Source organism: Megascapheus bottae, chromosome 10 (genome assembly GCF_031878675.1).
Source record: "Megascapheus bottae isolate mThoBot1 chromosome 10, mThoBot2.hap1, whole genome shotgun sequence".
NCBI lineage: Eukaryota > Metazoa > Chordata > Mammalia > Rodentia > Geomyidae > Megascapheus > Megascapheus bottae.
Window position 1 is genome coordinate 38,189,725 of NC_143518.1, and position 27,212 is coordinate 38,216,936.

The 27,212-nt window shown below is 44.3% G+C and overlaps 1 protein-coding gene across 1 annotated transcript; it reads right to left on the bottom strand.

The window, feature by feature from the left end:
• Positions 1–124: 124 nt before the first annotated feature.
• On the bottom strand, positions 125–27,212 carry Syt11 (synaptotagmin 11). The gene is made up of 4 exons (XM_090340787.1): positions 26,938–27,212; positions 17,462–18,288; positions 4,873–4,996; positions 125–4,011 (listed from the first exon to the last, which is right to left on the bottom strand). Exons 1-4 carry the CDS (start codon positions 26,969–26,971, stop codon positions 3,701–3,703), a joined length of 1,296 nt encoding a protein of 431 aa, XP_090196913.1. The 5' UTR covers positions 26,972–27,212; the 3' UTR covers positions 125–3,700.

Below are 27,212 nucleotides of genomic sequence, written 5' to 3' on the forward strand. Positions count from 1 at the left end.
ATTCTCAATCCAGTCGCCTTGGGGCTACACTTGCCATCTTCTAGAACTTCCTCCGGGTGCCCGAGTGTCACCTTCATTCGCCATCATCTGTCCAACTTCCAAGAGACTCAGGCTGACACTGCTATGCCTATTTAATGTGAATCAGTCTTTATTTTGCACATGTGTGGTGCATTAACAAATTCAACATACAAGATAGCATTACATATTGTAGGTTAGCGTTACAGCATTATGCAATTTAACACGATTCATGTTAGCTTTTTCAGTTTTTTTTCTTTTTTTTAATTTGACACATTTTACTTTTGAGTTTAATTTTTACAAGAGAAGACACAAGGTAAAGAAAGACGACCACTTTGGAGAGGGATCGTTGTGCGGGCGATGTCACTGTCATGGCCATAGTAGAAACCTTCCAAGAAAAAGGATTTGCATTTTCCCTCTCCCAAGCAAGCCACCCCTATCCCACAAACTAGTTCTATCTGTTTGGATGCCCAGAGCACTGTCGTACACATGTACATCTTGGCTGTGCTCCATGAGAAGAACTGGAAGAAGGAATAACTCATGCAGGGACTCTTGTTATTACAAAAAATATCTTGTTGTCCCAAAGGAATCAAGATACCCATGGAGAAGGACATCACCAGTGACCATTCCCTGACCTATTCCTGACCACGAGTGCCTTGTGCAAAAGCTAGGTTGTGACTCTCTTGTCTTTCAACCGACTTTCAGGAAGAGGCATTCCGTCTCTATCCTTATCAAGTTAGCTCTGGAAAGAACCAATGCAAAAGCCAAAGTCAGCTAAGAAACTTTGGGACAGCAAGTCCAGGGTACAATGGACCAGGCCTGAGGTAGGAGGGAGGAATCCTGTGTTGTCCACCTCTTTGCCCTTTTCGGGCAAAGACACTGAGGCAGCTCCTAGCCCATACAACTCTCGATTCCTCCCTGGTCACCTCCCACGGACTGCCCCATAGACCCAAAGAATGCAAGGAATAAAGCTACAAGGAGACCGGGAAGAGGAGGAGTGGGGTGAGGCTGTTTTCCCAGACTTAGGGCAGGAGGAGCTACAGAGGCACACACAGCAGGGCAAAGACCAGACTCCACCTGAGGCTTTGCATTGTTTCTGGGAAGGAAACAAAAGCGGGCTGTTCAGCGATTTCTGATCTTTAGACATTAAGGCGATGAAGAGGAACCATTTAGAATTTTTTTTTTCCTAATGGGGCTTCAGAATGCTCCTGCCAGATTTACGTTAAACTATTTCAAAATGCACTTTTAGAAAACAAAAATTATTCTCTTCTACGTATGATACAGTATTTACATTCCATGGGTTACAGGACAGAGACTTAGTGGTGTGATCCCAACTAATATGGGGCATAAAGGGTGACTGGGACAAGTACAGAGAGTGGGCTTTGTGTTTGTCCAAACTGCTCTGTAGTGCCAAGAATCTGGGTTAAAACAAAACCAAATGAAAGGATTGTGAGTAGGGGGGCAGATTGGATTTAAATCCACAAGAGCTAAGAGAACAATACCAAAGGTAATGTCACCCTCTCTCTCCCCATGGAGACTTAGATTTCCACACTCTTTTCAGAAACCAGTGATGATCTTGTGTGAAAACAGTCATTTCAATCTTGGCTAATCTTTCAAGCCCTGGATCAAGCAGCTGTTTATTTGACTGAGTTCCTCTTCAAGCTGTCAAAAATATGTACCTATAACTGATGCAACCTACTACCTGAAAGGTCTCAACACTGGAGCCATTTCTGCACTGAGAATAAGGAGACCTGGATCTCTTTGTTTTAAGGGAAATGGTTTGGGGAAAAGCGTTAGAGGCCAGGTGCTGGTGGCTCACACCTGTAATCCCAGCTTCTTAGGAGGCTGAGATCTGAGGATCCTGGTTCAATGCCTGCCCAGGCAGAAAAGGCCATGAGACTCCTATCACCAGTTAACCACCCGAAAACCGGAAGTAGCACGGTGGCTCAATATGGTAGAGTGCTAGCCTTGAGCAAAAAAATCTCATGAACGGCACCCAGGCCCTGAGTTCAGGCCCCATTACTGACCAAAAAAGAGAAGTACTTCTCAGTCCTATTATTTATTTTTGGTGCTGGTACTGGGGCCTGAACTGAGGGCATTCAGGGCTTGGCTGATATCCCTTAGTTTTGCTACTCAAGGCTGACACTCTACCAATTGAACCACAGCTTCACTTCTGGCTTTTTGGTGATTGGGAGATACGAATCTCAGAGACATTCCTGCTAGGGCTAGCTTTGAACTTGATCCTTAGATCTCAGGCATCCTGAATAGCAAGGATTACAGGTATGAGCCACTGACATCTGGCTTTTTTTTTTTTTTTTGTCAGTCGTGGGACTTGAACTTTGGGCCTGGGCTCTGTCCCTGAACTCTTCAGCTCAAGGCTACTGCCCTACCCCTTGAGCCACAGTACCACTTCTGGTTTTCTGGTGATTAATTGGAGATAAGATTCTCGTAGACTTTTTAGTGCCTGGGCTGGCATTAAACTTCGATCCTCAGATCTTAGCCTCTTGAATAGCTAGGATTACAGGCGGGAGACACCACACCTGACTTTTTTTTTTCTTTTTTTTTTTTTAATCATCATCACTGAAAATTTCAAGGAGAAAGAATTATTTTTAAGGGCCTTAAGAAGCAAAATGAACTTCATTACATATAAGTCATTTAAGAAGACACTCCAGCTTCTCCATGGTCAGCATTTCTGCAAGAATAATGATCAATCTAATTTTTGAAATCTCTGAGGCTTTCCAACCCATCAACCAGGAAATGGTTGTCACTACTGGAGAAAGCTGCAAAGGGGATATCAGACATCACCTTTCTCCTTTCCTTGTCCTCCTGTCTGTAAACAGCACGGAGATCCAGTAATATGTTTCTTACTACTATCCTCTACCTGAATATGAAGTCTCCAAAGAGAGAAACCACCGAGTTTTATAAATTCAAGTTCTACTTGATAAATCTAACTTGTTCTATGTGCTTCACTTAGGTGATGAGAGTGTCGCAGACTTCCCTTTACTCCTTCATAGCAAGAGGCCAGCAGAAAAGACACCCTACTTCTCAATGATTTTTTTTCCCCTTCAAACCCTCCCTTATCCTTCCTATCTTTCTTTCTTGGCTTAAGACAGATCTCCAGATCTTGAGTTCAATCAATGAGCAGAAATGTAAGAGGTAATAGGGAGAAAGATGAGAATGATGAAAACATGAAGTTTTACAAGAGCAAAGTTTTCTTCTGTAGAGATGGGGGGAGAGTCACTCTTCAGAGAAAGCCCAATTAAAAATAAAAGAGGCCAATTTCAGGTAATCAGCAAATACAATTCGGCACAAAACACAATTTTTATGGTTTAAAATCTGCAACATGATATTGGCAGTTAGGCTAATTTCTTTAGTTTGTATTAGACATGCAAGTATAAGGTTACATTGTTATATATAGACTTATAGGAATCTTTCCCTCTCTTCCCTCCCATTTTAAAAAACAAAAGAAGTTCTAGTGCCTTGCAAAGGAGAGAAAAAAAATTATCATTGCTAGGAATTGATCTGTGACTGTGGTCATGTGGGATGTTCTCTGTGGGGTTTGTTTTGTTACGAAATTTTCTTAGACAACTAAAATGAGGTTTTGAGTCCACTTCTCTGTCATCTCTATCCCCCCCGCTACATCCCTTCCCAGCCTGGCCCTGGGTTAGCCGTGAGAAGAACAAGATTAGTACTCGCTCAGACTGTGCCACTTGGCTATGGGCTTGCGGGGATTCTCACAGACCTCTCTCCAGTGTTCACCACCACTGGCTGTGACACTGTGTGCCCCCAGGATCAGCCTCCCCACCACCTCGTTCTTGGTAGTGCGATCAAAGTCGATGACGAGGAACTCGATGCTGATGTCAGGCAGGAGGTCAGTGGGGATGTCATAGATGAAAGACTCGTTGAAGACGGGGTTCAAAGTGCACTTCTTGACATGGGTTTTCTTCTTAGCAATGCGCTTTCTGCCGTAGTAGACGTTCACCTTGACATAAGGATCTGGGACCCCCAGAGAGATAAGAGGAAGAGAAAGAGGGAGACACCTATGACACAGTTCTCATATCACGATGCTTTCAGGGTGGGACTTGGCTTTGGGAGGACTCTACGCTCCTAGCTTTGGTGACTACCCTTATATGACCCTTAATGATTACAAAATAACTACAATCAGGTTATATGTGAGCCTGATTGCCTGGGCAAGGGATTGAGAGAAGTAAGCAAGGATAGAACAGAAATAGGGTGCCTGTGGTTTAAGCCTGCTACCCCGGCTACTAAGGAGGCTGAGATTTAAGGCTGAGATTCAAAGCTGGCACAAGCAAGAAAAGTCTGAGAGACTCTCATCTCCAACTAACGACCACCACAAAAAAAGAAAAAAGGCAGAAATGGAGCTGTGGTTCAAGTGGTAGAGTGCTAGCAGTGAGCGCAAAAGTTGAGGGACAGCTAAGACCCTGAGTTCAAGCCACAGGACTGGTACACACACACACACACACACACACACACACACACACACACACACACACACACACACACAACTTCCTTCATCAGGTGGCTATGAGGCAAGCTCATGACCCCAGGAAGAGTGTTCAAGGTCCTAGCACACACTGCAGCAGTGTTTTAGAGAAGCCTCCCCTGAATAAGTGTTCAGCACCTGGTATGCATGTCATTTAAGTTCCACAGCCATAAATGCCTCATTTGCCTACCCCAAGTACCTCCCCTCTAGGGAAATCCACTGGGTCTACTCATCCAGAGGAATGGATGAAAGATTTGAAAGAGGCCAGGGATCCGGAAATGTGGAGCTATGCCTGGGCCACAGTCAAGGAGTCAGGGTGGTTCACACGGGAATAGGTTGAAGTAAATAGCTGCTACCTGAGAGACCGGTGATATCCATCTTCGGCAAGTGTCTGGCTTTGAGGACCACCACTGTCATTCTCTGTGCCACAGGCTGATATGACAGAGACACCTGGAGCTCCCCTCTGCTAATGCACTTCTGTAAGGAAGAAGCAGCAGGTGATAAATCCTGCAGCTGGAGCAGGAAAAGGCACAGATGTGTGCAGCGGGAAGACAGCATGGAATGGAAAGAGAATGTGGAGATGGCCAGACACAGGGATGAGGTATATATAGGAAAGATGTGCAAACTCTGCTATGACTGTATTTGACAGAGAAGAGGAAATAAAGCATGATCGTACTCCTGGAATCAAACAAAATCATTGGCACAGAGAGGCAACATGAATTCTGAAGCCAGAATGGCTTGGACATAAATCACCCTTCCTTCCTCTTCCCTTCCCTTCCCTCCTTATTCCTCCCCTCCTTTCCCTCTCATCCCCTCCCTTTCCCTTTCTTCCCCTTCCCTTTCCTCCCCTCCCTTTTCTTTTTCCCAATACTAATGGTTGATCTCAGGGCCATATATTCATATTCAGCTTTTCTACTAATGGCTGATACTCTATCACTTGAGTTATGCTTTCAGTCTAGCATTTTTCTGGCTAATTTGAGATCTTATGAACACTTCTACTTGGCTAGCTACAAACTGATTCTCAGATCTCAGCCTCCTGAGTAGCCAGGATTACAGGCATAAGCTACCAGCACTTAGCTAACTATTATTTCTTATGAATAATTGGAGAAGTTGTTCAACATCTCTGTACTTCAGTTTCCTCATCTATAAAATGGAAGTTGGTAACACAGTGTCTATCTCATAATACTGTTAGAAGGATTAGATAAGCTAAAATTTGGAAGCTACTGCTGAGCATGTAGTATTCTCCCACTTGGTTCTTGTGGTTAAATTTTGTTGTTGTTATTGAAAACTAGGGCTGAATAATGGTGATAGAATATGTACATAGCGTGTGGGAGCCCCCCACCACCCCAAAAAGAATGGATAAAAGAAAGAAAAAAGAAGAAGAAAAGAACAAAAGGTTTGAAAATTCTCTGCTGGGAAATAGGAGACCTGAGTTTAAGTTATTTTTACACCTCATTTTTTTTGTGGGGGGGTTGGTTGTGGGACTTGAACTTAGGGCTTCAGCAGTGTCTCCGAGCTCATTTGGTCAAAGCTCATGCTCTACCACTGAGCCACAGCACCATTTCTGGTCTTCTGGTGGTTAATTGGAGATATGGACTTTCCTGCCCAGCTTGGCCTTGAATCACGATCTTCATGTTGAAGCCTCTTGAGTAAGTAGGATTATAGGTATGAACCACCAGCACCTGGCACTTGACTACTACTTCTTCTCAGTCCTGGGGCTAGAACTCAGGACCTGAGCACTGTCCCTGAGCCTCTTTCACTCAAGGCTAGCACTCTACCAATTGAGCCACAGCACCACTTTAGGCCTTTTCTATTTATGTGATGTTGAAGAATTGAATACAGGGTTTCATGCACACTAGGCAAGCACTCTACCTCTAAGCTACATTTCAAGCCCCATTTATAGCTTATTGAATAGTGTGTGTGTGTGTGTGTGTGTGTATACATATACATATATATATATATATTAAACAACAAAAACATTTTAGTCAATATTTAGATATCTTCCAACATCCAGATGCTGGAGATTTGCTGATAGGACTAAGAACGTGTGTGTGTGTGTGTGTGTGTGTGTGTGTGTGTGTGTGTGTGTGTGTGTGTGTGTGATGGTATTGGGGCATGAACTTGTGACCTTTCTTGGTTTTCTCACTCAAAGCTGGCATTCTACCATTTAAGCCATAACTCCACTCTAGCTCCTTGCTGGTTAACTGGAGATAAGAGTCTCACAGACTCTTCTGCCCGGAGCTAGCTTCAAACCTTGATCCTCAGAGGTCAGCTTTCTGAATAAGTAGCTGGAATTACAGGTATGAGCCACTAGAAGAGAGTTCTTATTTGTATTTGTCGGAGAAATAAAGTCTCTATGTGCTCTGGGACCTACAGGACAATGAGGCCCGCTCTGCTGGGAGATGTTGGGAAGGCTTTACCAGCTGATGCATGGGCTGAATTGACAGAGGGAAGAACCCATGAAGCAATGAGTAGAGAAAAAAAGTCATGTCAAGTAGGGCAAAAGGGACACAGAAGGTACACTCTGCTCAGAGAAAGGTGAGAGCACAGAGATTAATGTGCTGTAAGCTGGGATGCCTGACAGGAAGAACGGGTCAGGAACCTGGAAAGTGGGGGTGAGTCACAGCAAGGAGCTGTAGGGGCTTCGGTGAAACAGCAAATCTTGGGTAGGAAGTGTGGCCTCGAGGTAGAGTGCTTGCCTAGCAAGCACGAAGCCCTGGGTTTCTATTCCTTAGTACTACATATACAGGAAAAACCAGAAGAGGTGCTGTGGTTCAGGCGGTAGAGCTCTAGCCTTGAGAAAGCTCAAGGACAGTGCCTTGGCCCTGAGTTCAAGCCCCCCAGGATTGGTAAAACAAAACAAGAACAACAAAAAACAACCAGCAAATTTGGAGGGGGAAACTGGGGGTAAAGCAAAGGAAGGAATGACATTGTCTAAAAAGAACTAGACTAATTACCTGACGGATGGAATGGTAACCCCTCTGTACAACACATTAATAATAACAATAAAAGTATATTTAAAATAACTGTAAAACACAACACACAGACAAGAAAGAGTCTACTATAAGTGCAGTAAATTTGTTTTCCTTTTATTAAAATGATTATCTATTGAGAAAGCTGGAGAATGACTTAAAGTAGAGAAAGACTAAAGTCAGAAAGCTTTGAAACGGTAACACAAAAAACAGTTTAGGGCCGGGAGTTTGGCCTAGTGGTTAAAGTGCTTGCCTCGCATGCATGAAGACCTGGGTTCGATTCCTTGGTACCACATACATAGAAAAAAGCCAGAAGTGGTGCTGAGGCTCAAGTGGTAGAGCTCTAGCCTTGAGAAAGTCCAAGGACAGTGCTCAGGCCCTGAGCTCAAGCCCAGACTGGCAAAAAAATAAATAAATAAATAAAGCAAACCTGGGGGGAAAAAAAAACAAAACAAAACAGTTTAAGGGGCTAGGAGTGTGGCCTAGTGGTAGAGTGCTTACCTAGCATGCATGAAGCCCTGAGTTCAGTTCCACACTACCACATACACAGAAAATGCTGGAAGTGGTGCTGTGGCTTAAATGGTAACTTACTAACCTTGAGAAAGCCCAAGGACAGGGCCCAGGCCCTGAGTTCAAGCCCTCGGATCAGCAAAAAAAAAAAAGGCAATTTAAGAGGGGGCTGGAAATATGGCTCAGTGGTAGAGTGCTCATACCTCATGAACAAAAAAGCCAGGAGTGGCACTGTGGCTCAAGTGGCAGAGTGCTATCCTTGAATACAGAGAGGCTCAGGGACAGAGCCCAGACCTTGAATTCAAGGCCCAGGACTGGCAAACAAACAAACAAAAAAACCAAACAGGCTAAGAAAGATGACTGGATTTAGGGTTATGGCAAAGGAACCTGGAACAAAGGCGTAAGATATGTCTCCGGATAGGTGGTAAGGATTTTTTTTTAACCAGTCCTGGGTCTTGAACTCAGGGCCTGAGCACTGTCCTTGAGCTTTCTCAAGGCTAGAGTTCTACCACTTGAGCCACAGCACCACTTCCAGCTTTTTCTACATATGTGATACTGAGGAATCAAGCTGGGGTCTTCATGCATGCTAGACAAGCACTCTACCACTAGGCCAAACCAGATGGTAAGGAATTTCTACACTTGGTTGGCCATTTGGATGTCAAATGTAAGAGAGATGGAAGACAGGGAAGACTATTTCTTATATTTCTAGTTTAGAAAGTAAAGAAGACTGGGATAAGGAAAATAAAAGTTACTAAGGTTTCAGCACTTTAGTACATAGTTAATTTTTGGACTATAAAATTCCTTTTATCAAACTTTATGTGTTCTATTCCTTAAAGCTCCCAAAGAAATGTGACCTAGAACAAAATTTCTCCTTAAATGGAGTAAAAGTAGACTGTACTTATCACCAACCTATGCACGTCACAAAACCACAGGAATGACTTAGCATCCACCCACGAAGTGCCAGGCACTGTGCTAGAGGCACAGAAAGAGGACAATGGGAACCTACCCCCAAGAAACTCCCACATAAGACCACTACCTGCTCAGGCACATATCGGGCAGGAAAGAATGGCAGCAGCAAATTAGCTAATTTGATCATCAGTACAAAACAAGAAGCAGACCCCCTAGCGTGTGCTTTGGTAGTAGACCATAACTCATCACAAAGAATAAAATAGTCATAATACTTCACATGATTTAAAGAAATTTCAGCTGAGCCAGGTGCAGGGGTGTCACACTTGTAATTAGCTATTCAGGAGGCTGATATTTGAGGACCATGGTCCAAAGCCAGCATGGGCAGAAAAGTCTGAGACTCATCTCCAATTATCCACCAAAAAGACCGAAGTGGAGGTGTGGTTTAAGTGGCAGAGTGCTAGCCTTGAGCAAAAACGTTAAGGGAACATGCCCTAGCACTGAATTCAAGTCCCAGTAATGGCACAGTTTCAAAGGATGTTTGCTCTCGTACTGATGATCAAGTCCGTTCAGGAACTGCTGACTTACTGTGGCTGGTGCCATCTTTTATAAACATACTGGTCTTATGATAAGGCTGATGAACTTTTCATGCTTGCATTATAGAGAACACACAAGAGTGGGCAGAATAGAAGAAAGACATATCCTGATCAGCAGGCAATATGCTAAGTTGACCCTGTATTATAGGCTTAGGCAAAACATCTTCCAAATGATCAACATGCTTTCCTGTAGAGCTGAGTTGTCCTACTGAAAGGTGGAGGCAGCTAAGGGGAAAGACAAAACATGGAGACAGAGATATCCGGCCTTTTATACCATTGTAGTCATCCACATATTTTTAGGCTCTACTATAGAGTCAATTCCAGGCTGGGAGTTTGGCCTAGTGGTAGAGTGCTTGCCTAGCATGCATGAATACCCGGCTTGATACCTCGGTACCACATACATAGAAAAAAGCTGGAAGTGGTGCTGAGGCTTAAGTGGTAGAGCTCTAGCCTTGAGAAAGTCCAAGGACAGTGCTCAGGCCCTGAGCTCAAGCCCAGGACTGGCAAAAACAACAACAACAACAACAAAGATGAGATTATAGTTCAGGTTTTTCTGGTTACATGTTTAGAATTTTGTTTCCTAAGCCATCCATCATAGTAAAATCTTTATAATCAAACACCTCCTTCTCCTTTTCCTAGTTCTTTGGGAAAGCAGGGAACGTCCAGTTAGCCTTTCAATTGATTTCTCCCCTAAAATCACTCCTCAGGCAACTGTTCTTCCTCAATGCTTCCTTCACCTTTGGCCATGTCACTTGGGCAGCGTGCCCATCCCCACTCAGCTGCCCCTTTGTGATGCTCCAGTCTGCAGCCATACCACCACCTGAATGCCATTCCACCCAAGGCCAGAGTTCAGTGTTGTCCCTCTCTCCCTCCCTTCCTCTTTCCACCCAGTTCCCACTCCAAATAGTTCAGTCAATGGTGCTTTCTTTTGAAAAGATGCATTGAGGCCAGCAAGTGAGGCTCTGTTTCCCAGCCCCTGGGTCTGGTGAGACAAAGACCCCGTTGGGGGATAGGAGACAAGGGGAGAAAAGACTTTAGCTATGCTTGGCAGAGCCTGTGCTGTCAGGGAGCACATTTCTTCCTCAGTGGCACTGAGGACCAGAAACAGGGATGTAAGGGATGCACTGAGATAGACGAAAGACTAGGTCACTTAAAGTGATTTTCTAGCCATTGTCTGCCCTAGGTGAACATTTGGGCTCTCAATATATTTTTCTTGGGAGTAGAAGTCCTGAGAGCCACTCCTCCTCTAAATCACCATGAAGAAACAAAAGAAACAAAACGTTAACATTCAACCACCGCTCTCTTTTCTTCCCCCAATACACATTACTAACAACTCTCTTTATGTTCCTAGAAAATTGTCATTCCTTTTTCTTTCTGTCTTTTGAGGTCCTGTGGCAAGACTGGTTGACCTCTAAGGTCCTTGTAAACTTGAGATTGTAAGAATGCTCTCATTCCCATGACCGTTGTCTCCAGACATCAACATGACCTGAAGAAATTACAAGGCAATCTAACAACTCTATATTTTTTGCTTTGTCAGTCGTTCCTTCCCTATGTTTTCCCTTTATCCATTAGCTCCTGCAGCACCACCTCCTTCTGTGGGAGATGTATTATGGGACTATTAATTTACTGAATTATCATATGAGTAAAATATTCGAAAATAAAGTTTTCATGTAAGAAAAAAAGTTCCAAAGGCTAACTCAGAGATGTTGGGCATAGTTGATATTGCCATTTTCTTTCTCCTTTTATAGCAATCAAGAATTATTTGTTTCTGGGGCTGGGAGTTTGTCCTAGTGGTAAAGTGCTTGCCTAGCATGCACGAAGACCTGGGTTCGATTCCTAGGTGCCACATACATAGAAAAAAGCCAGAAGTGGTGCTGAGGCTCAAGTGGTAGAGTTGAAGCCTTGAGAAAGTCCAAGAACAATGCTCAAACCCTGAGCCCAAGCCCAGAACTGGCAAAAAAAAAATTATTTGTTTCTTTAATAGATAGTAGTGAGGATAATGGAGGGGGTCTTACTATGTTGCTTAGATGGGGTATAGTTGTGGGGCTTGAGCTCAAGGCTTGGGCTCTCTCCATGAGCTTGTTTTGCTCAAGGCTAGTGTTCTACCACGTTGATTCATAGCTGCACTTCTGGTTTTCTGGTACTTAAGTGAAGATAAGAGTCTCTCGGCCCTTTTGTGCCCAGAATGCCTTTGAATCACAATCCTCAGATCTCAGCCTCCTGAGTAGCTAGGATTAAAGAGTGAGCCACTGGAATCCAACTCCATCATTTCTCATGTTCCTTATATCTGTCTGTATATTTATGAGAAAGAAGTGTGCTCAGGCGTGACCACACGATCCAGCCTAGAGGGAGAAGAAGGCCTAAGGTCAGGCAATGAAATGGACTAGTGTCAGAAATGACCAATCCTGAGTGTTCACAAATAGTTTACACAATAATAGTAGAAGGGGGCTGGGAGTTTGGCCTAGTGGTTAAAGTGCTTGCCTAGCATGCATGAATACCCAGGTTTGATTCCTTGGTACCACATACATAGAAAAAAGCCAGAAGTGGTGCTGAGGCTCAAGTGGTAGAGCTCTAGCCTTGAGAAAGTCCAAGGACAGTGCTCAGGCCCTGAGCTCAAGCCCAGGACTGGCAAAAAAAAAAAATAGTAGAAGACAAAAGATGAATTTTCTATTAAAGGCCAGGAAATACAGTAATGGACAGGAGATTATGTACAAAAATACAATTAATTTAAATTAATTGATTAATTATGGCAACCTATGCCTCCTATAGCTGGGATTATAAGCATGTAACACCATATCCCTGTTCTTTGAGCTAGGATCTTGCCAACTCTTTTTGCTTGGGCTGGTTTCAAATTTCAGTCCTTCTATCCCAGCCTTCCAAGTAGCAGGGATTATAGATAGAACCATTGAGCCTCATCCAGAAATGCAATTCTTACCAGTTACCACCCTGGAATCTTTGGAGGAAGATAATTTTGTTCCATGCTAGAAGAAGAAGACTTACACAGTCTAGGGGGAAAAAATATCTCTTTGTCTCTGTCTCTGTCTTTGTCTCTGTTTCTCTCTCTTGCCAGTACTGGGGCTTGAACTCAGAACCTCTTGCTTGGTTTTGCCTTCAAGGCTAGTGCTCTACTGCTTGAGCCATACCTCTACTTTCAAAGGGGAAAATAACTCTCTTTATAGGCAACTTAGAATATCCAGAGCAGCTCCATCTAATGTATGTCAAAAGGAGAATCCAAAAGGAAAGACTGTTTGCTATAGGAGGGAGGACTTGGAGTGTACATTCTCAGGGGTGAGTTACTAGGGAATACCAGTCATGGTGGAGATGGAATTCAGTCCTACCTACAGGCACTGGAGAAAGAAAATGGCATAGAAAGTCTGGTCTTGAGAGTTCTGGTGTGAGTCTGTGCAGGCACTAGCATTCTGTCTGGGGCCTCCTCTGGGGGTTGTATTGCTCAGGATCCTAGACATGGCTCCTCATGAAAGGAGTTAATAAAGTGGAAGGAAATTTGGCTCTCACCAAGGGCCTCTGGCAGTTTAGCAAATGCTATTGTCTGTGCTCTCTGCCCAGTGCCCTGGATTTGAGGTTGTTTTGTTTCCAGCCCAAATCAGTCCTTTTCTTTGCCACTCTCTTCCCAGCTTCAGCTTGGCCCAGAGCCATCGTTTACCTCCCTCCCACTCCAGCCTCTGGACTGCAAGTGTATGAGCTGCCTGGGGAAGTCTGGCTGGCTGGTGGCTTTGTCAGGCTGAGATTATGGGAAGGTTGTGTTGGGAAAGATTCCTCTGTCAAGAGAGACAGATGAAGACAGGAGTGGGGGCACTGGAGCTGCCGTAGATAGGATATAGGAAAGAGAGAAGGGAGGGCAGAGCCCTGAGGAAAGAGGTGAGTGGGAGGAAAAGGCAGAGGAGGCTCCAGTTATTTCTTCAGTTTCTGTTCATCTACCGTCTCCAACCTCAGGATACAAAAATTGCAGTGTTGATCTCTAGGATGTCTCGTGGTACGCTGACATTAGACAAGCGCCTACTTCACACCTTGACCCGATGCTTCTAATATTTGTCACAGTTCTTAGACTTTCCTACCCCCCATCGGGTGGATCTGAGTGTGCCAGGTTCCAGTAGCATTTTCTTGGGATAGGACTGGGCTAACTGCAGGGGAATAGGTACAGAGAAGAACAAATGTACCCAGAGAATGTGCTCCCTGCCACCCTACCCCATCCATCAGCATGGAACACAGTCCTTCTTTAGTGGACAAGCTTTCCTGGAAGTCACTGCTCACTTTGCTCCTCAGTTTCTTGGGCTTCTCTGCCAGATCTGACCCCTCATCCCCTCTCTGGAGTGGTCTTTGCAAGGGGAAAAAGTGTCAAGAGGGAAGTATGTTATCAAAATGAGCTCCAGGATATGGAAACCAGAGGGTTTTTTTCCCCCTTTGTTGTTGTTCTTTTTATCTTGTTTGTTCATTTGTCTGTCTTTGGGAGTGAAATATGGGGGACACTGAAATGCAGGGACAAAAGATGAACAAATACAGTAGCAGTATTCACTAAACACTGTGTTGAAAAGAATTATACCATTTATGGGTGGAGACTGAAGGGAAAAACTGAGAGAGAGCAAGGGAAGGGGTAACATTGTTTACAAGGAAATATAAGTGTAACCCACCTGTATATCATTTTTATGATTATAATAAAGAAAAACTCCAAAAAAAAGAGAGGCGGGGGAAGTAAGGCACTGCTGGGCAGGCTGTTCCTGAGAGATGAAGAGTTGTTTTTTTAGCGGCCTCAGTATTTTTTCTAAATTTCCTTCTGCACTGAACTTCACTTCTCTTATCTTTTCTCATTTTGTTAAAACAAAATATAAACACCTAAAAATCACTATGCCAGGCTGGGAGTTTAGCCTAGTGGTAGAGTTCTTGCCTTGCATGCACAAAGACCCAAGTTCAATTCCTCAGTACCACATATGTAGAAAAAGCTGGAAGTGGTGCTGTGGCTCAAGTGGTAGAGTTCTAGCCTTGAGAAAAGCCCAAGGACAGGCCCTGAGTTCAAGGCCCACAACTGACAAAAAAAAAATCACTATGCCTCTCAATGATCAAACTTCAGTAACATAAACGTAATCATACTAGAAATGGTCATAACTTTTTAAAGTTTTTGAGAAAGGGTCTTAAATGCCCAGACTGGTCTTCAACTTGCAATCTACTAACTTCAGCTCATTATGGCCAGAATTTGTTAAAGGCTTACTTTGTGTTAGGAACCAGCAAATTCATTCATTTTAGTGTGTTCCTGTAAGAAACTGAGACAGAGAGAGGTGTCTTTGTCCAGCATTGAGCTGAAATTTGGATGGTGATTGAGTCAAAATCTTTGCAATTAACCAGTTAAATTCCAAAAAAAAGGAATTAAACTGTAAGTTGGAAAAAAAAAGTAGTCAAGTATGCTGGTATATGTCAATAATTCCAGAATTTAGGAAGTTGAAGCAAGGGAATTGTGAGTTTGAGGCCAGCCTGGGCTAAAGGGTTATAGGGTCATTGAGCAATCTCTTGTCTAAAACTGAAGAAGGAAAGGAGGAAAAAGGAGATGGAGATGGAGGAAAAATTAAAAGGAGAAAAATGTGAAGAAGTGTGCTTGGTGTGGTTAGTGGGTCAAGGTTCCGTGTTCTTTTTGAAGTATCAGGTGGCAGCAATGGCTGCTGTACACCTCATACGGGAAGGCTCTGGGAGAGAGCCAGAGGCCACACTGAGGCAGTGCTTCTCCGTTAATTAAGGGATACTGGTTATATTACAGATTATCCTAGTTTTATTAGAATATCTTCCTGACTTTCAAATCGACATATTTCTGTAACTATCACAAGGGTTTGATGCTCTAGAAAACATGGGTTCCTACAGTGCATCCAATGTGGAGGTGACTTGTAAATGAATAATCGTGTGTGTGTGTGTGTGTGTGTGTGTGTGTGCGTGTGCGCGCGCGTGTGGGTGTGTGCGTGTGTGCATGCGCACACGTGCGTGTACGCATGCATGCTAGAAACCAGAATAATTGGTCAAAGAAAAATGAATACATCAAGCATTAAGGACTTCTTTTATGGCACCTACCACACTGCCCATATGGTAATTGACAAAAGTGTTTGTCTTTCTCCTCCAATTAAGTGAGAACACCTCAAGGTAATAATATATCAAGAATATTATGTGGTTGGATCCTCATAACTTTGTAAGGAAGGTGATGTTATGAGCTGAGGAAACAGAGGCTTAGAGGAGTTCAGCAACTCACCCATTGTCCCAAGCTGAAAAGCCCTCAGCCACAGAATGAAGTTAGGCCATCCAAGTACTTCACCACACAACTATGCTGCCTCCCAGTTGTGAAAAAAAAAAATGAATGATCCGATGGTGTAGCATGGGGACACACTGTTTCCACTCCTGAAATTAATTCAAGAGCTACAGTGGCAGTGGGGAGAGAAGACAGGTTGGAGGGCTCATAGCCTTCTAATTCAAATAGAGCAGAGAAGGAATGTAGCGAGGACAGGAGAGGTAACTGTGGCGAAGATAGGCAATTGACTTGCACTCATAAAATGCCTACTAAAAGACATACACATAATCCTTCTTACGTTCTCAGGTTTGGGTTGGGAAAAGGAAATAGAGGGCAAAATTACTAAACTCTGTGTGTGTGTGTGCGTGCATGTGCGCGCATACACATACTGTGGGCCCTGCTTCTGGAGCATAAACTCAGGGTCTGGGTACTGTCCCTTAGCTTTTTCACTCAAGGCTGGCATTCTACCACTTGAGCCACAGTATCATTTCCAGTTTCATTTTTTTGTGGTTGGAGATAAGAGCCTCATGAACTTTCCTTCCTAGGTTGGCTTTGAACCTCAATCCTCAGATCTCAATCCCTTGAGTAGCCAGGATTCCAGGTATGAGCCACCAGTCCCTGACCTGAACTTAAAAAAATATATACAGGGTTTCTCAACAGATAAATTCACTTACTGGGAGTGTAGCCTAGTGAGAATGCTTGCCTAGCATGCATGAAGCACTGGGTTCAATTCCTTGGTACCACACAGAAAAAGCCTAAGTGGTGCTGTGGTTCAAGTGGTAGAGTGCTAGCCTTGAGAAAGCACAAGGATAGTGCCCAGGCCCTGAGTTCAAGCCCAGGACAGGCCAAAAAAAAAAAATTCACAGGCCAGGAGTTTGGCCTAGTGGTAGAGTGCTTGCCTAGCATGCACGAAGATCCGGGTTTGATTCCTCGGTACCACATACATAGAAAAAAGCTGGAAGTGGTGCTGAGGCTCAAGTGGTAGAGCTCTAGCCTTGAGAAAGTCCAAGGACAGTGCTCAGGCCCTGAGCTCAAGCCCAGGACTGGCAAAAAAAAAAATTCACTTAGTGAAAGATTACAACCATTTTGGAGAATAAATTAGCCCCATATCCCTGGTGTGAGGGAGGCTGTAGCATTGGTAAGCCAACCTGCTCTAATCAAGTGGTTAGAGCATCAGGATGATAATTCCCGAATGGAATTTTAGAAGCCATCTGCTGGTCTTTCCTCAGGCAGCTGCTTATTAGAGGACGTAATCCGTGAGGCCCTTTGTTTTACTTTGACCACAGCTTGTTTTTGACTGCCCAGATAACCTCTCTGCTGCTCTTATTTTTTTTTTTTTTAATTTTTCCCATCCATTTCTCTCTCCTTTCCATTTCATTTCTTCCCTGAGGATTTTTTCTTTGCTGGTAGGTCATGGGGCTTGAACTCAGGACTTGGGCTCTGTCCCTGAGTTCTTTTGCTTAAGGCTAGTGCTGTACCATTATGAGTCACAGGCCCATTTCCAGTTTTCTGATGGTTCATTAGAGGCAAGACTCTTACAGACTTTCCTCCTGGGGCCAGCTTTGTACTGCGATCCTCTCATCCCAGCTCCTGAGTAGCTAGGATTACAGGGGAGAGCCACCCACATCTGGATTTCTCCTCAATCTTCCCATCCTTCCCCATCACTGGTCCTCCTCACCTGGATGTTCCTCTTGATGATGTCCCTGGTGAGCTGAACTTTGCCTGTGCTGGGGTCCACTCCCGCCAATGGCACCATGACTTCCCCGATGACATCATCCCGGGAGAAGCGATCAAAGCTGAGGACGAGGAAGTGTAGCACCAGGTCCTGCAGCTGGCTGTATGGGATGCCGTAGAAGGTGAAGGTCTCATCAAACACGGGGTCCAGGGTCTTCCGCAGCACTCTGGTCTTTACCCGATGCCGCTTGTCAGGAAGGATGGTCATTTTAATGTAGGGGTCAGAGCCCTGGGTCTGGTCATCCATCACGGGCAGCCCGTGGGCTTCCTGGATTGTCACCACCAGAGCCTTTTTCGGAAAGTTATAGTCCACTGAGAAAGTGAGGGATCCTAGCATGACATCCTCCTCTGGAGATGAAGGAGAGGTGGTTTTGCTCTCCCCAGGGGTCAGGCTCCTGATGGGGCTCCTCAGGTCTTCCCCATAGTCCATTTTGATGGGTAGCTGGTCTATACAAGATCTAGAACTTGGTCCCCTGGGGCTCTTGTCTCGGCTTAGCAGCCCAGCCTCTGCCGCATCTACCAACAGGTTCCCTCGTCCACTCTCCCTTCCAGGGCCATCTTTGTCTCTCCTCACTTTGATGATTTTCTTCTTGTTGCTGAGGGTCTCGGGGTATATGCTGATGCCCTTGAGCATGTGAATAAACTTGTATGGTGGGGTCTTGTGCTTCTTCTCTGCCTGTTGATGGCAGCACGTCCAGACAAAGACAGTCACCGAAACACACACCACCAACACAGAGGCCCCAATGAGACCAGCCACCACGGGTGACACATCTGAAGGCAGAGACCAGAGACGTGTCAAGGCAGGTGGACTTCAACAACTGTGCACAGCCCCTTTACTCAGTGTCTCCGCAGGAGCCCAGCTAATTCTACAACCAGGTCTCCACAGGAGAAGCCACTCACCTTTGCTTTCTCCTCGTAGGGATGCCTTTGTTTCCCATCCATTCAACCCCTGTCCATTCCCCTTTCCACCCCCCTTCTTTTTTTTTCTTTTTTTTGCCAGTCCTGGGCTTGGGCTCAGAGCCTGAGCACTGTCCTTGGACTTTCTCAAGGCTAGAGCTCTACCACTTGAGCCTCAGCACCACTTCCGGCTTTCCTCGGTATGTGGTACCGAGGAATCGAACCCGGGCCTTCATGCATGCTAGGCAAGCACTTTAACCACTAGGCCAAACTCCCGGCCCCCCCCCTTCTTTTTTTATGCTTGTCCTGGGGCTTGAATTCAGGGTCTAGGCATTATGATCTTTATGGCTCAAGGCTAGCACTGTACCACTTGAGCCTCAGTTCCAAGTCTGGTGTCTTTATCTCTAATTAGGAGGTAAGAGCCTCAAGGATTTTCCTACCTGTGCTAGCTTTGAATTCTGATCCTCAGATCTCAGCCTCCTGAGTAGCTAGGTGTGAGCTACTGGTGCCTGGCAATCATGCTCTTTTCTTCCTGTGAAATCTGGGTGATATGTTTAGTTTCTTTACAAAGCCTTGTTTCATTTTTCATTTTTTTGCACTGTGCTGGTAATAGGACTTTAACTCAGGGCCTGAATACTGTCCCTTAGCTTTTTTGCTCAAGGCTAGGTACTCTATCACTTGACTACAGCTAGTTTGTTTGTTTGTTTGTTTGTTTTGGTGGGTCATGGGGCTTGAACTTGGCCTGGGCGCTGTCCCTGAGCTCTTCACCTCAAGGCTACTGCCCTACCCCTGGGCTTGGGCATTGTCCCTGGGCTCTTCAGCTCCAGGCTACCACCTACCCTTGAGCCAAGCTCCACTTTCTGATTTCTAGAAGTTAATTGAAGATAAGAGTCTCAGGTCCTTTTGTGTCCCTGCTGGCTTTGAACCTTGATCCTCAGATCTCAGCCTCCTGAGTAGCTGGGATTACAGGCGTGAACTACTGCTCTGCTGGCTTTTGGTTTTGTGGTAGTTAACTGGAAATAACAGTCTCATGGACTGTCCTGCCTGGGCTGACTTTGAATCTGGATCCTCACATCTTAGCTTCCTAAGTAGCTAGTAGATATTATAATGTTATAGGCATAGGCTCCTGGCTGACAAAGCCTCCTCCTCCTCCTCCTCCTCCTCCTCCTCCTCCTCCTCCTCCTCCTCCTCCTCCTCCTCCTCCTTCTCCTCCTCCTTCTTTTGTTGGTCATGGGGCTTGAAGTCAGGGCCTGGGCACCATCCCTGAGCCCCTGAGTGCTCAGGCTAGCACTCAGCCACTTGAATCACAGCATCACAGCATCACTTCTGCTTTGTGATTGGAAATAAGAATCTCATGGGGATTTTTCTGACTGGGCTGGCTTCAAACTGCAATCCTCAGATCTCGGCCTCCTGTGTAGCTAGGATTACAGGTTTGAGTCTACAAAGGAGGCTACAAAGCCTCCTTTCATGTATCCACCTGACCCAGTTCTTTTCTTGACTTCTCTTCCAAGCATTTACAGACTTGGTTTACTTATACTGATTTTGTGATTCCTATAAAGCTGTGGGATAAGTTTGTTAATGGTAACCTTTTGAGTGCGAATCTATTTACCTGAACTATTAAACAAGGAATTTGCTGTATTTTTGGGTTTACACAAAGCCCTGGCCTGTGCTGATTGAATCACTGTCTAGGTGGAGGGAAGGATATGGAGTTTAGATGGTCTCTGTTGGGTGACAGAGGGTTAGAAAAAAAAGGGGGGGGGATGGGTGGTTAAAAGAAGCGCTCTAGGGGGCCGGGAGTTTGGCCTAGTGGTTAAAGTGCTTGCCTAGCATGCATGAAGACCCAGGTTCGATTCCTCGGTACCACATACATAGGAAAAAAAAAAAGCCGGAAGTGGTGCTAAGGCTCAAGTGGTAGAGCTCTAGCCTTGAGAAAGTCCAAGGACAGTGCTCAGGCCCTGAGCTCAAGCCCAGGACTGGCAAAAAAAAAAAAAAAAAAAAAAAAAAAAAGTGCTCTAGGTTGCATACTCTTAAAATAAGTTATAAAATTTCAGTTCCTGGCCAAGAGCATGGCCTTGTGGTACAGCACTTGCCTAACATTCATGAATCCTGGGTTTGATTCCTCTGTACCTCATACTGAAAAAGCCAAAAGTGGTGCTGTGCTTCAAATGGTAGAGCACTAGCCTTGAGAAAACTCAAAAATAGTGCCCAAATCCTGAGTTCAAGCTTCAGGATTGGCAAAAAAAAAAAAAAAATCAGTTTCTTATATAGCTGTAACCCATCTGTATATCACCTTTACAATAAAAATTTAAAAATAAAACGCTGTTTTCAATAAAAAGTCACTTCCTAGGTATTTCAAATATACATATTTTAAGAAAAAATAGCAACTTTGGAAAGTATGTTTTTCTTCAAATGTCCTTAGTAAGACGTTCCTTGCTAAGTGTATGTACAAATGTATGAATGCATTTGACAATGTAAAGAGTCCAGCTCCTGACCATCAGACTCAGCCTCCTGAGTAGCGAGGATTACAGGCGTGAGCACTGGTGCCTGATTCTGAGAAGCACCCTGATTGATTAAAAAGCCTCAAGCATAATAAGCAAGCACTCTACCACTGAACAGATTTCCCTATTTAAAAGTGTAAGTAGGGCTGGGAGTTTGGCCTAGTGGTAGAGTGCTTGCTTAGCATGCATGAAGATCTGGGTTTGATTCCTCAGTAACACATATATTGAAAAAGCAGAAGTGGTAGAGCTGTAGCCTTGAGAAGCCTAAGGACAGTGCCTAGGACCTGAGTTCAAAAAAAAAAAGAAACAAACAAAAACCTATAATTAACCTTCTGCACCTTCAACATCCTATTCCTAGCCCTGATTAATTTTTCTTCACATGCCTATCTTTCTCACATATTTATATGCATACATATAAGAAAATATATAACACACATATTAGAATAAATAAATACCACCTATAATTTTGATTATACTTACTTCTCTACCTATGTTTGAGATAGGGTCTTGCTATTTGGCAAAGGGCGGCCTCAAATTCTCCATCCTCCTGTCTCAGCCTCTGAAATGCTGGTATTACAGCCAAGGACTACCAGCTACATAATTTTAGTATTTATTGTTTAACTTCCTGGAATCTAAACTTCACGCAGACAGAACATTTGTTTTTGTCAGTCCTGTGGCTTGAATTCAGGGTCTGGGCACTGTACCTGAGCTCAGGCTAGCCCTCTACCACTTGAGCCACAGAGGCACTTCCAGCTTTTTCTGTGAATGTGATACTGAGGAATCAAACCCAGGGCTTTGTGCATGCTAAGTGAGCACTCTACCACTAGGCCATACTCCTGGCCTCATCTTATTTTATTTTACTTTATTTTTTTTGTGAGTCATGGGGCTTGAACTCTGAGCCTGGGAGCTGTCCCTGAGCTCTTCAGCTCTTGGCTACCACTCTATCCCTTGAGCCACAGCACCACTTCTGGTTTTCTAGTAGTTAATTGGAGGTAAGAGTCTCAAGGTCTTTAGTGCACAGGCTGACTTTGAATTGAGATCCTCAGATCCCTGCTTCCCTGAGTAATTGGATTACAGGCGTGAGCATGGCTTCATCTTATTTTTTGTGGGAAAGTCTTGGTGGTCAGGAAAAATTAAGGAACTAAGTGTGACTCCAACATATTCTAGAACAACTTTTCTTTTTTAAACACCCTTCTAATAGGGTATATTGGCTCACTTACTGTAGGCTTCTGCTCAAACCACACGTTATCAGAGAAGCATTTCCTGTCTACCCAAGTGAAATAGTAGCTCCATCACCCTTATCCATTCTTTATAGATCTCATTATCCTAATCCATATATATATTTGCCAGTCCCGGGGCTTGAACTCAGGGCCTGAGCACTATCCTTGGTCTTTCTCAAGGCTAGAGCTCTACCACCTGAGCCACAGCACCACTTCCAGCTTTTTCTATGTATATGGTACCAAGGAATCGAACCCGGGTCTTTGTGCATACTAGGTAAGCACTCTTTTACCACTAGGTCTAACTCCTGGCCCATCCTAACTTATATTTGTTTGTCTTTCTTTATTAGATGAGTTTAATCAGAACAGTGATATTGTCTTGTTTTGTGCAATACTACATTTCCAGATCCTATGTGGCTTATAATGTGTTCAATTAGTGAAGTCCAAACAGTCTTGATGGGCCAGGAGTTTGGCCTAGTGGTAGAGTGCTTGCCTCGCATGCACGAAGACCTGGGTTCCTCGGTATCCCACATACATAGCAAAAAGCTGGAAGTGGTACTGAGGCTCAATTGGTAGAGTGCTAGCCTTGAGAAAGTCCAAGGACAGTGCTCAAACCCTGAGCTCAAGCCCAGGACTGGCAAAAAAAAAAAAAACAACCAGTCTTGAATGATTAGAAACCCAGGATGGGGATATTATGATCATGATAACAGAAATAGCTGGATATAAGTAGCTCCTGCTTATAATCTTGGCTATTTAGTAGGCTGAGATCTGAGGATCATGATTTTAAGACACTAAGATGCTTTTTTTTTTGCCAGTCTTGGGACTTGAACTCAGGGCCTAGGCATGATCCCTGAGCTTCTTGTGCTCAAGGCACAAGGCACAAGAAATCAAACCCAGGGCTTCATGCATGCTAAGCAAGCACTCTACCACTATGCCACATTTTCAGCTTCTGTGAGACCCTTATCTCCAATAAACTACTCAGAAAAAGCCAGAAGTGTGACTGTGGTTCAAGTGACAGAGTGTTAGCTTTGAGCACAAAGAGGCTCATGGATAGTGCCTGGAGTGCCCAAGCCAGGACTGGAAAAAACAAACAAACATGGAAACCATATGAAAGAAAATATTAAAGAAACTAGAACTGGAAAGATATCTAGGAATACTTATTTTACACATTTAGATGGAAGAGGCTTTGGAACATAGGACCAACACCAATGTATATGAGGTATAGGAAGACAGATTTTTGACTCAACAAAGAGTGAAATTGGCCCAGATTGCTACACGAGGCAGTAATTCTCCATTAGAAACATTTTCTGCAGCTGGGTATAGTAGCAATGCTTGTAATCTGGGCACTCAGGATGCTCAAGCAGGAAGACTATGAGTTTGAGTTCAGTTTAAGCTACATAGCAAGCATGAGGCCCCCAGTAATGAAAAAAAATTCAGATTGAGAAACTGAGTCATGATTAGTCAGGCATATCCTTCTATTTATATTTTTATTTTTATTGTTGGTCCTAAGGCTTGAACTCAGGGGCTTTGTGCTATCTCTAAGCTTTTATGTGGCTAGTGCTCTACCACCTGAGTCACTTCTGGCTTTTTGGTGGTTAGTTGGAGATAAGAGGGATTTTCCTGCCTGGGTTGGCTTCAAATGATAATTCTCAGATCTCAGTCTCCTAAGTAGGTAGGAGGCAATAACTTCACAATGGGCATATTCTAAAAGGGAATCATTCAGTGGGAATTAGACTATAAATTTTTTCTACCTCAACATTCTATGTCTCTATGAAAGCTGAAAACTGGTCAGAAACGAAGGCATTTTGTTTTAAAATAATGTAGGTAAGAGTAAAACCATCATTAACTAAAGAAATCAAGGTGTCCATACAATATCGTTCAGTATCCAAGTGTGAACTCAAAAGTGCTTCTAGGGAGAGATTTAAAAAAATGGTGACAGCTTTGATGTCAAGCCCCGTGAGTCAGGGCAGAAATCCCATCCTGCTCATCTTTGAATCCTTCCAAGTGTTTGACATTGAGTAGGAGCTCAATAATTATTAGTTTGAACAACAGATTTGGTTTAATGATCAATCAGAATGGCTACAGTCTGAATATATGGCTGTTTATACCCAATGAGAAATGTTTCTGCAGACTTCCTGCCATTGCTTAGTGAAATGAACATTGTCACTGTGAGCAAAGTGGGGTTGTACAGGTATGTTGGGAATGAAGTTGAAAGGTCAACATTGGGAGATGGGTATAGAATTCTTTGGCTCTACTCTGCTTACAATGCATCAACTATTATCCTGAGAAAATGGAGGTAGGGTGGAAAAGAGGAAAAATGAAGGATTCTTATTATTCAGAATGATGGAGAGAAAAAGAAAAACCCATTTGTGTATTATTTAGGTGTTCTATCCTACCTTGTTTCCTATTTTTTCCTTACTTTCATATTCATTTGAGCGTTTACTGTATTCCTCAATATCCAAGATAATAAACTAGAAAATCAGAGATGCTAAAATTCTGAAGCCCCTCCATATTGCTTTAATTACAACATTGGCAGGGAAAGGAATTTGGATTGAAGGGCTGAAGTATTTTAAAGTAGCTATAAATTGTGTGACCTGTACTGCTTGTTTGTCCTTCAAGGTCATAGATAACAGAGTGCTACCTTGGTGTATTAAAGTCTTTACAATGAAGTATTCTACGAGAGGTGAAAAAGCTAGGAGTGGCAGTCTGCTATAGAGAAGGGTTTAGAGATCTGCAAGGTACATCTGTGCTTTTAGCCTTTGCTCAGGCCAGATTATTTGTGGTATTCCTGTTTCATGGCGCTGGGGATTGAAGCTAAGGCCATCTCTACACAGTGCCACACCCTGCCACTGAGTCACCTCTTCTACTTCTAATTCACCTAGCTCATATGTGACCTAGTGCAGACTTGATTATTAATACTTTTTCTTCCTAAACATAGCTTTTTACTGTCAAGTTAGCCAGGAATAAATTGTGACAAAAACAAGCTTTGACATCAGCTAAACCAAAGTTTGGTTTAAATCCTAGCTCTATCATTATTAGTTCATTTGACTTTATCCAAGTTATTTCATCTCCATGAACCTTGGTTCCCTTATCTTGTGATTATGTTGTTGTTAGAATGAAACAAAATATAGTACATAAAAAGAAAATATATATTCTTTTCTACTAGTACTCTCTCTATAGGAAACCACTACATTATGTTCTATATCATCTACTTTTCCAAGGAACCTCCTGGAATTGTAATTAGAAAAAGGTATCTGTGGAGAAGAGGACAAATGAAAAAAAAAAAGAGTGGGAAGAAAAGAAAAAAAAATAGGTTGCATTTATGATTACAAAAGGGATTAAACTTGGAAAACTTAGGATTCAAAAGATGAAGATGCAGAAAGCGAAGTAGAAGAAATATAATCAAATTTCACCCTTGGGGAACAAATGGGAACAAGAATGTGGTGGGTGTGAAGAACTATTGTCTGAGTATTTTCCCCAGTGTGAGGCCTTCTCTATATTGAGGGAATAGAACTCACTAGGTTTTGCAGATTTCCATATATGCTTTACTAGCCAGTGGGGAAAGCCATTTTCTAGCTGGTTTATGTTCCCATTCTATGGAATCTGATGCACAGACCTTCTGGATTGGCTGAAGGACAGAATTTCTTAAGGCACATGAAGGTTTTAGGCTGGCAGAAACTCTCACTGTAGTATAGTAGAGGAAGAAGAAGAAGGGTAGTTTTATTTTATTTATTTATGTAACTAGTGAGTAAGCACAAGAAGTTTTCTTTCCAGTATATTTTGGAAGAATTCCTAACAGTCGGGATGGCGGGGGGAGACTTGCTTCTCAAGCCTGTTTCTCCACTTTCACACCTATTTCTCACTTCACTTTTTCCACCAACGAGTGTTAAACTGATCTTGGAGCCCACAGGGCTGGGTCGGGGACCAGCCGCTCTGCGATGACGTAATGCTTTCTTTGGTACACAAAGCGGCCTCCCCTGGGCTGGGCCTCCCTCGCCCCTCCCCCTCGGGCCTGGATCAAGCCCCCGCTAGCACCAGCGCGGGTGAGTCCCCCTTTTTGAAAAGCCAGTCCTGGCAAACAGGGAACAAAGGCCCCGGAAGGAAAGCCTAGGCGCTGCCAGGAGCCCCAGAAATAGACATCACGTCATCCCCTAGACTAGCAGCGGCAAGCGCCATTTGGTAGCATTAGAAGGACCCCACCATTACGGTGCAGAATGGAGCTTGCTGGGCTTCCTCACAGCTCCAGCATCCAGCTGACCGGCTTAAGGAGTGGCTTCTTTTTTGCTCCCCACCCCCGCGCTCCTCTCTCTCCAGAGGCCACCGCCTCCCCTGGCTGCCAGCCACACAGCCCATCGTCTCCAAGCTGCCATCTTGATGCCCCATCCCACTTGCCACCTCCCTCCCCCGCAGCCCTTAGAAGTGGGAGGGGGAGGAAGGGGCACCGCCCTGCGTGCCCCAAGGGGAGGGCACGGCCTACCCCACCTCTCCTCACCCCAGAAGGAGGGGTTCACGTCCCCCGCACGCTGGCTGTTTTCACCTCCAGCAGTGCTGACAGTGCACCATGCAAGGTTTTAGCATCCTGGACATTCCCACCCTCGGTGGCCCTCTGGCCTGGCCAGCCCTGCATAACCGCAGCTCAAGTTCAGGGGCTGCTTACTGCTCACTTACTCACTACCTCCGGCCTGATTCCATCAGGACTGGCACTTTGAAGGATCCTATTCGGGATTCACTCCCTGCCCCCTGCTTGGGCCTTTTGGCTTTGCGAGGATTCTGACCACCTCAAGCTTAGTTTGCCCGACGCTACTTACCAAAGCTAGGTCGAATGTTGGTGATCTCAGCCATGTCGTAATCAGAGGCTGTTGCTATAAATGCTTTTGCAAGGGTACCAGAGATAACTCTGGTACTCCTCGGTCAGTACCGAGGCTGCTGCTGTAAAGCTCTAGATCAGGGGAGGGGGAGGTATCTGGTGGACGCCTCCTGCGACGGTCCGGTCCCTGGTTGCCAGCTGCGTTCTCCTCTCAAGATGCTCCAGGGATGCTCTGAGCTAAGGATGCAGGTGCAGTGAGACTGGTCCTGATGCGAG

Excerpts from the sequence above, each read along its gene's own strand:
- Syt11 (XM_090340787.1), bottom strand. The coding sequence starts at position 26,971 with ATGGCTGAGATCACCAACATTCGACCTAGCTTTG. Across the intron at positions 18,289-26,937 it reads CAACATTCGACCTAGCTTTG|ATGTGTCACCCGTGGTGGCT; the intron begins GTAAGTAGCGTC and ends CTCTGCCTTCAG. Across the intron at positions 4,012-4,872 it reads TATCACCGGTCTCTCAGGTA|ATCCTTATGTCAAGGTGAAC; the intron begins GCAGCTATTTAC and ends TGGGGGTCCCAG.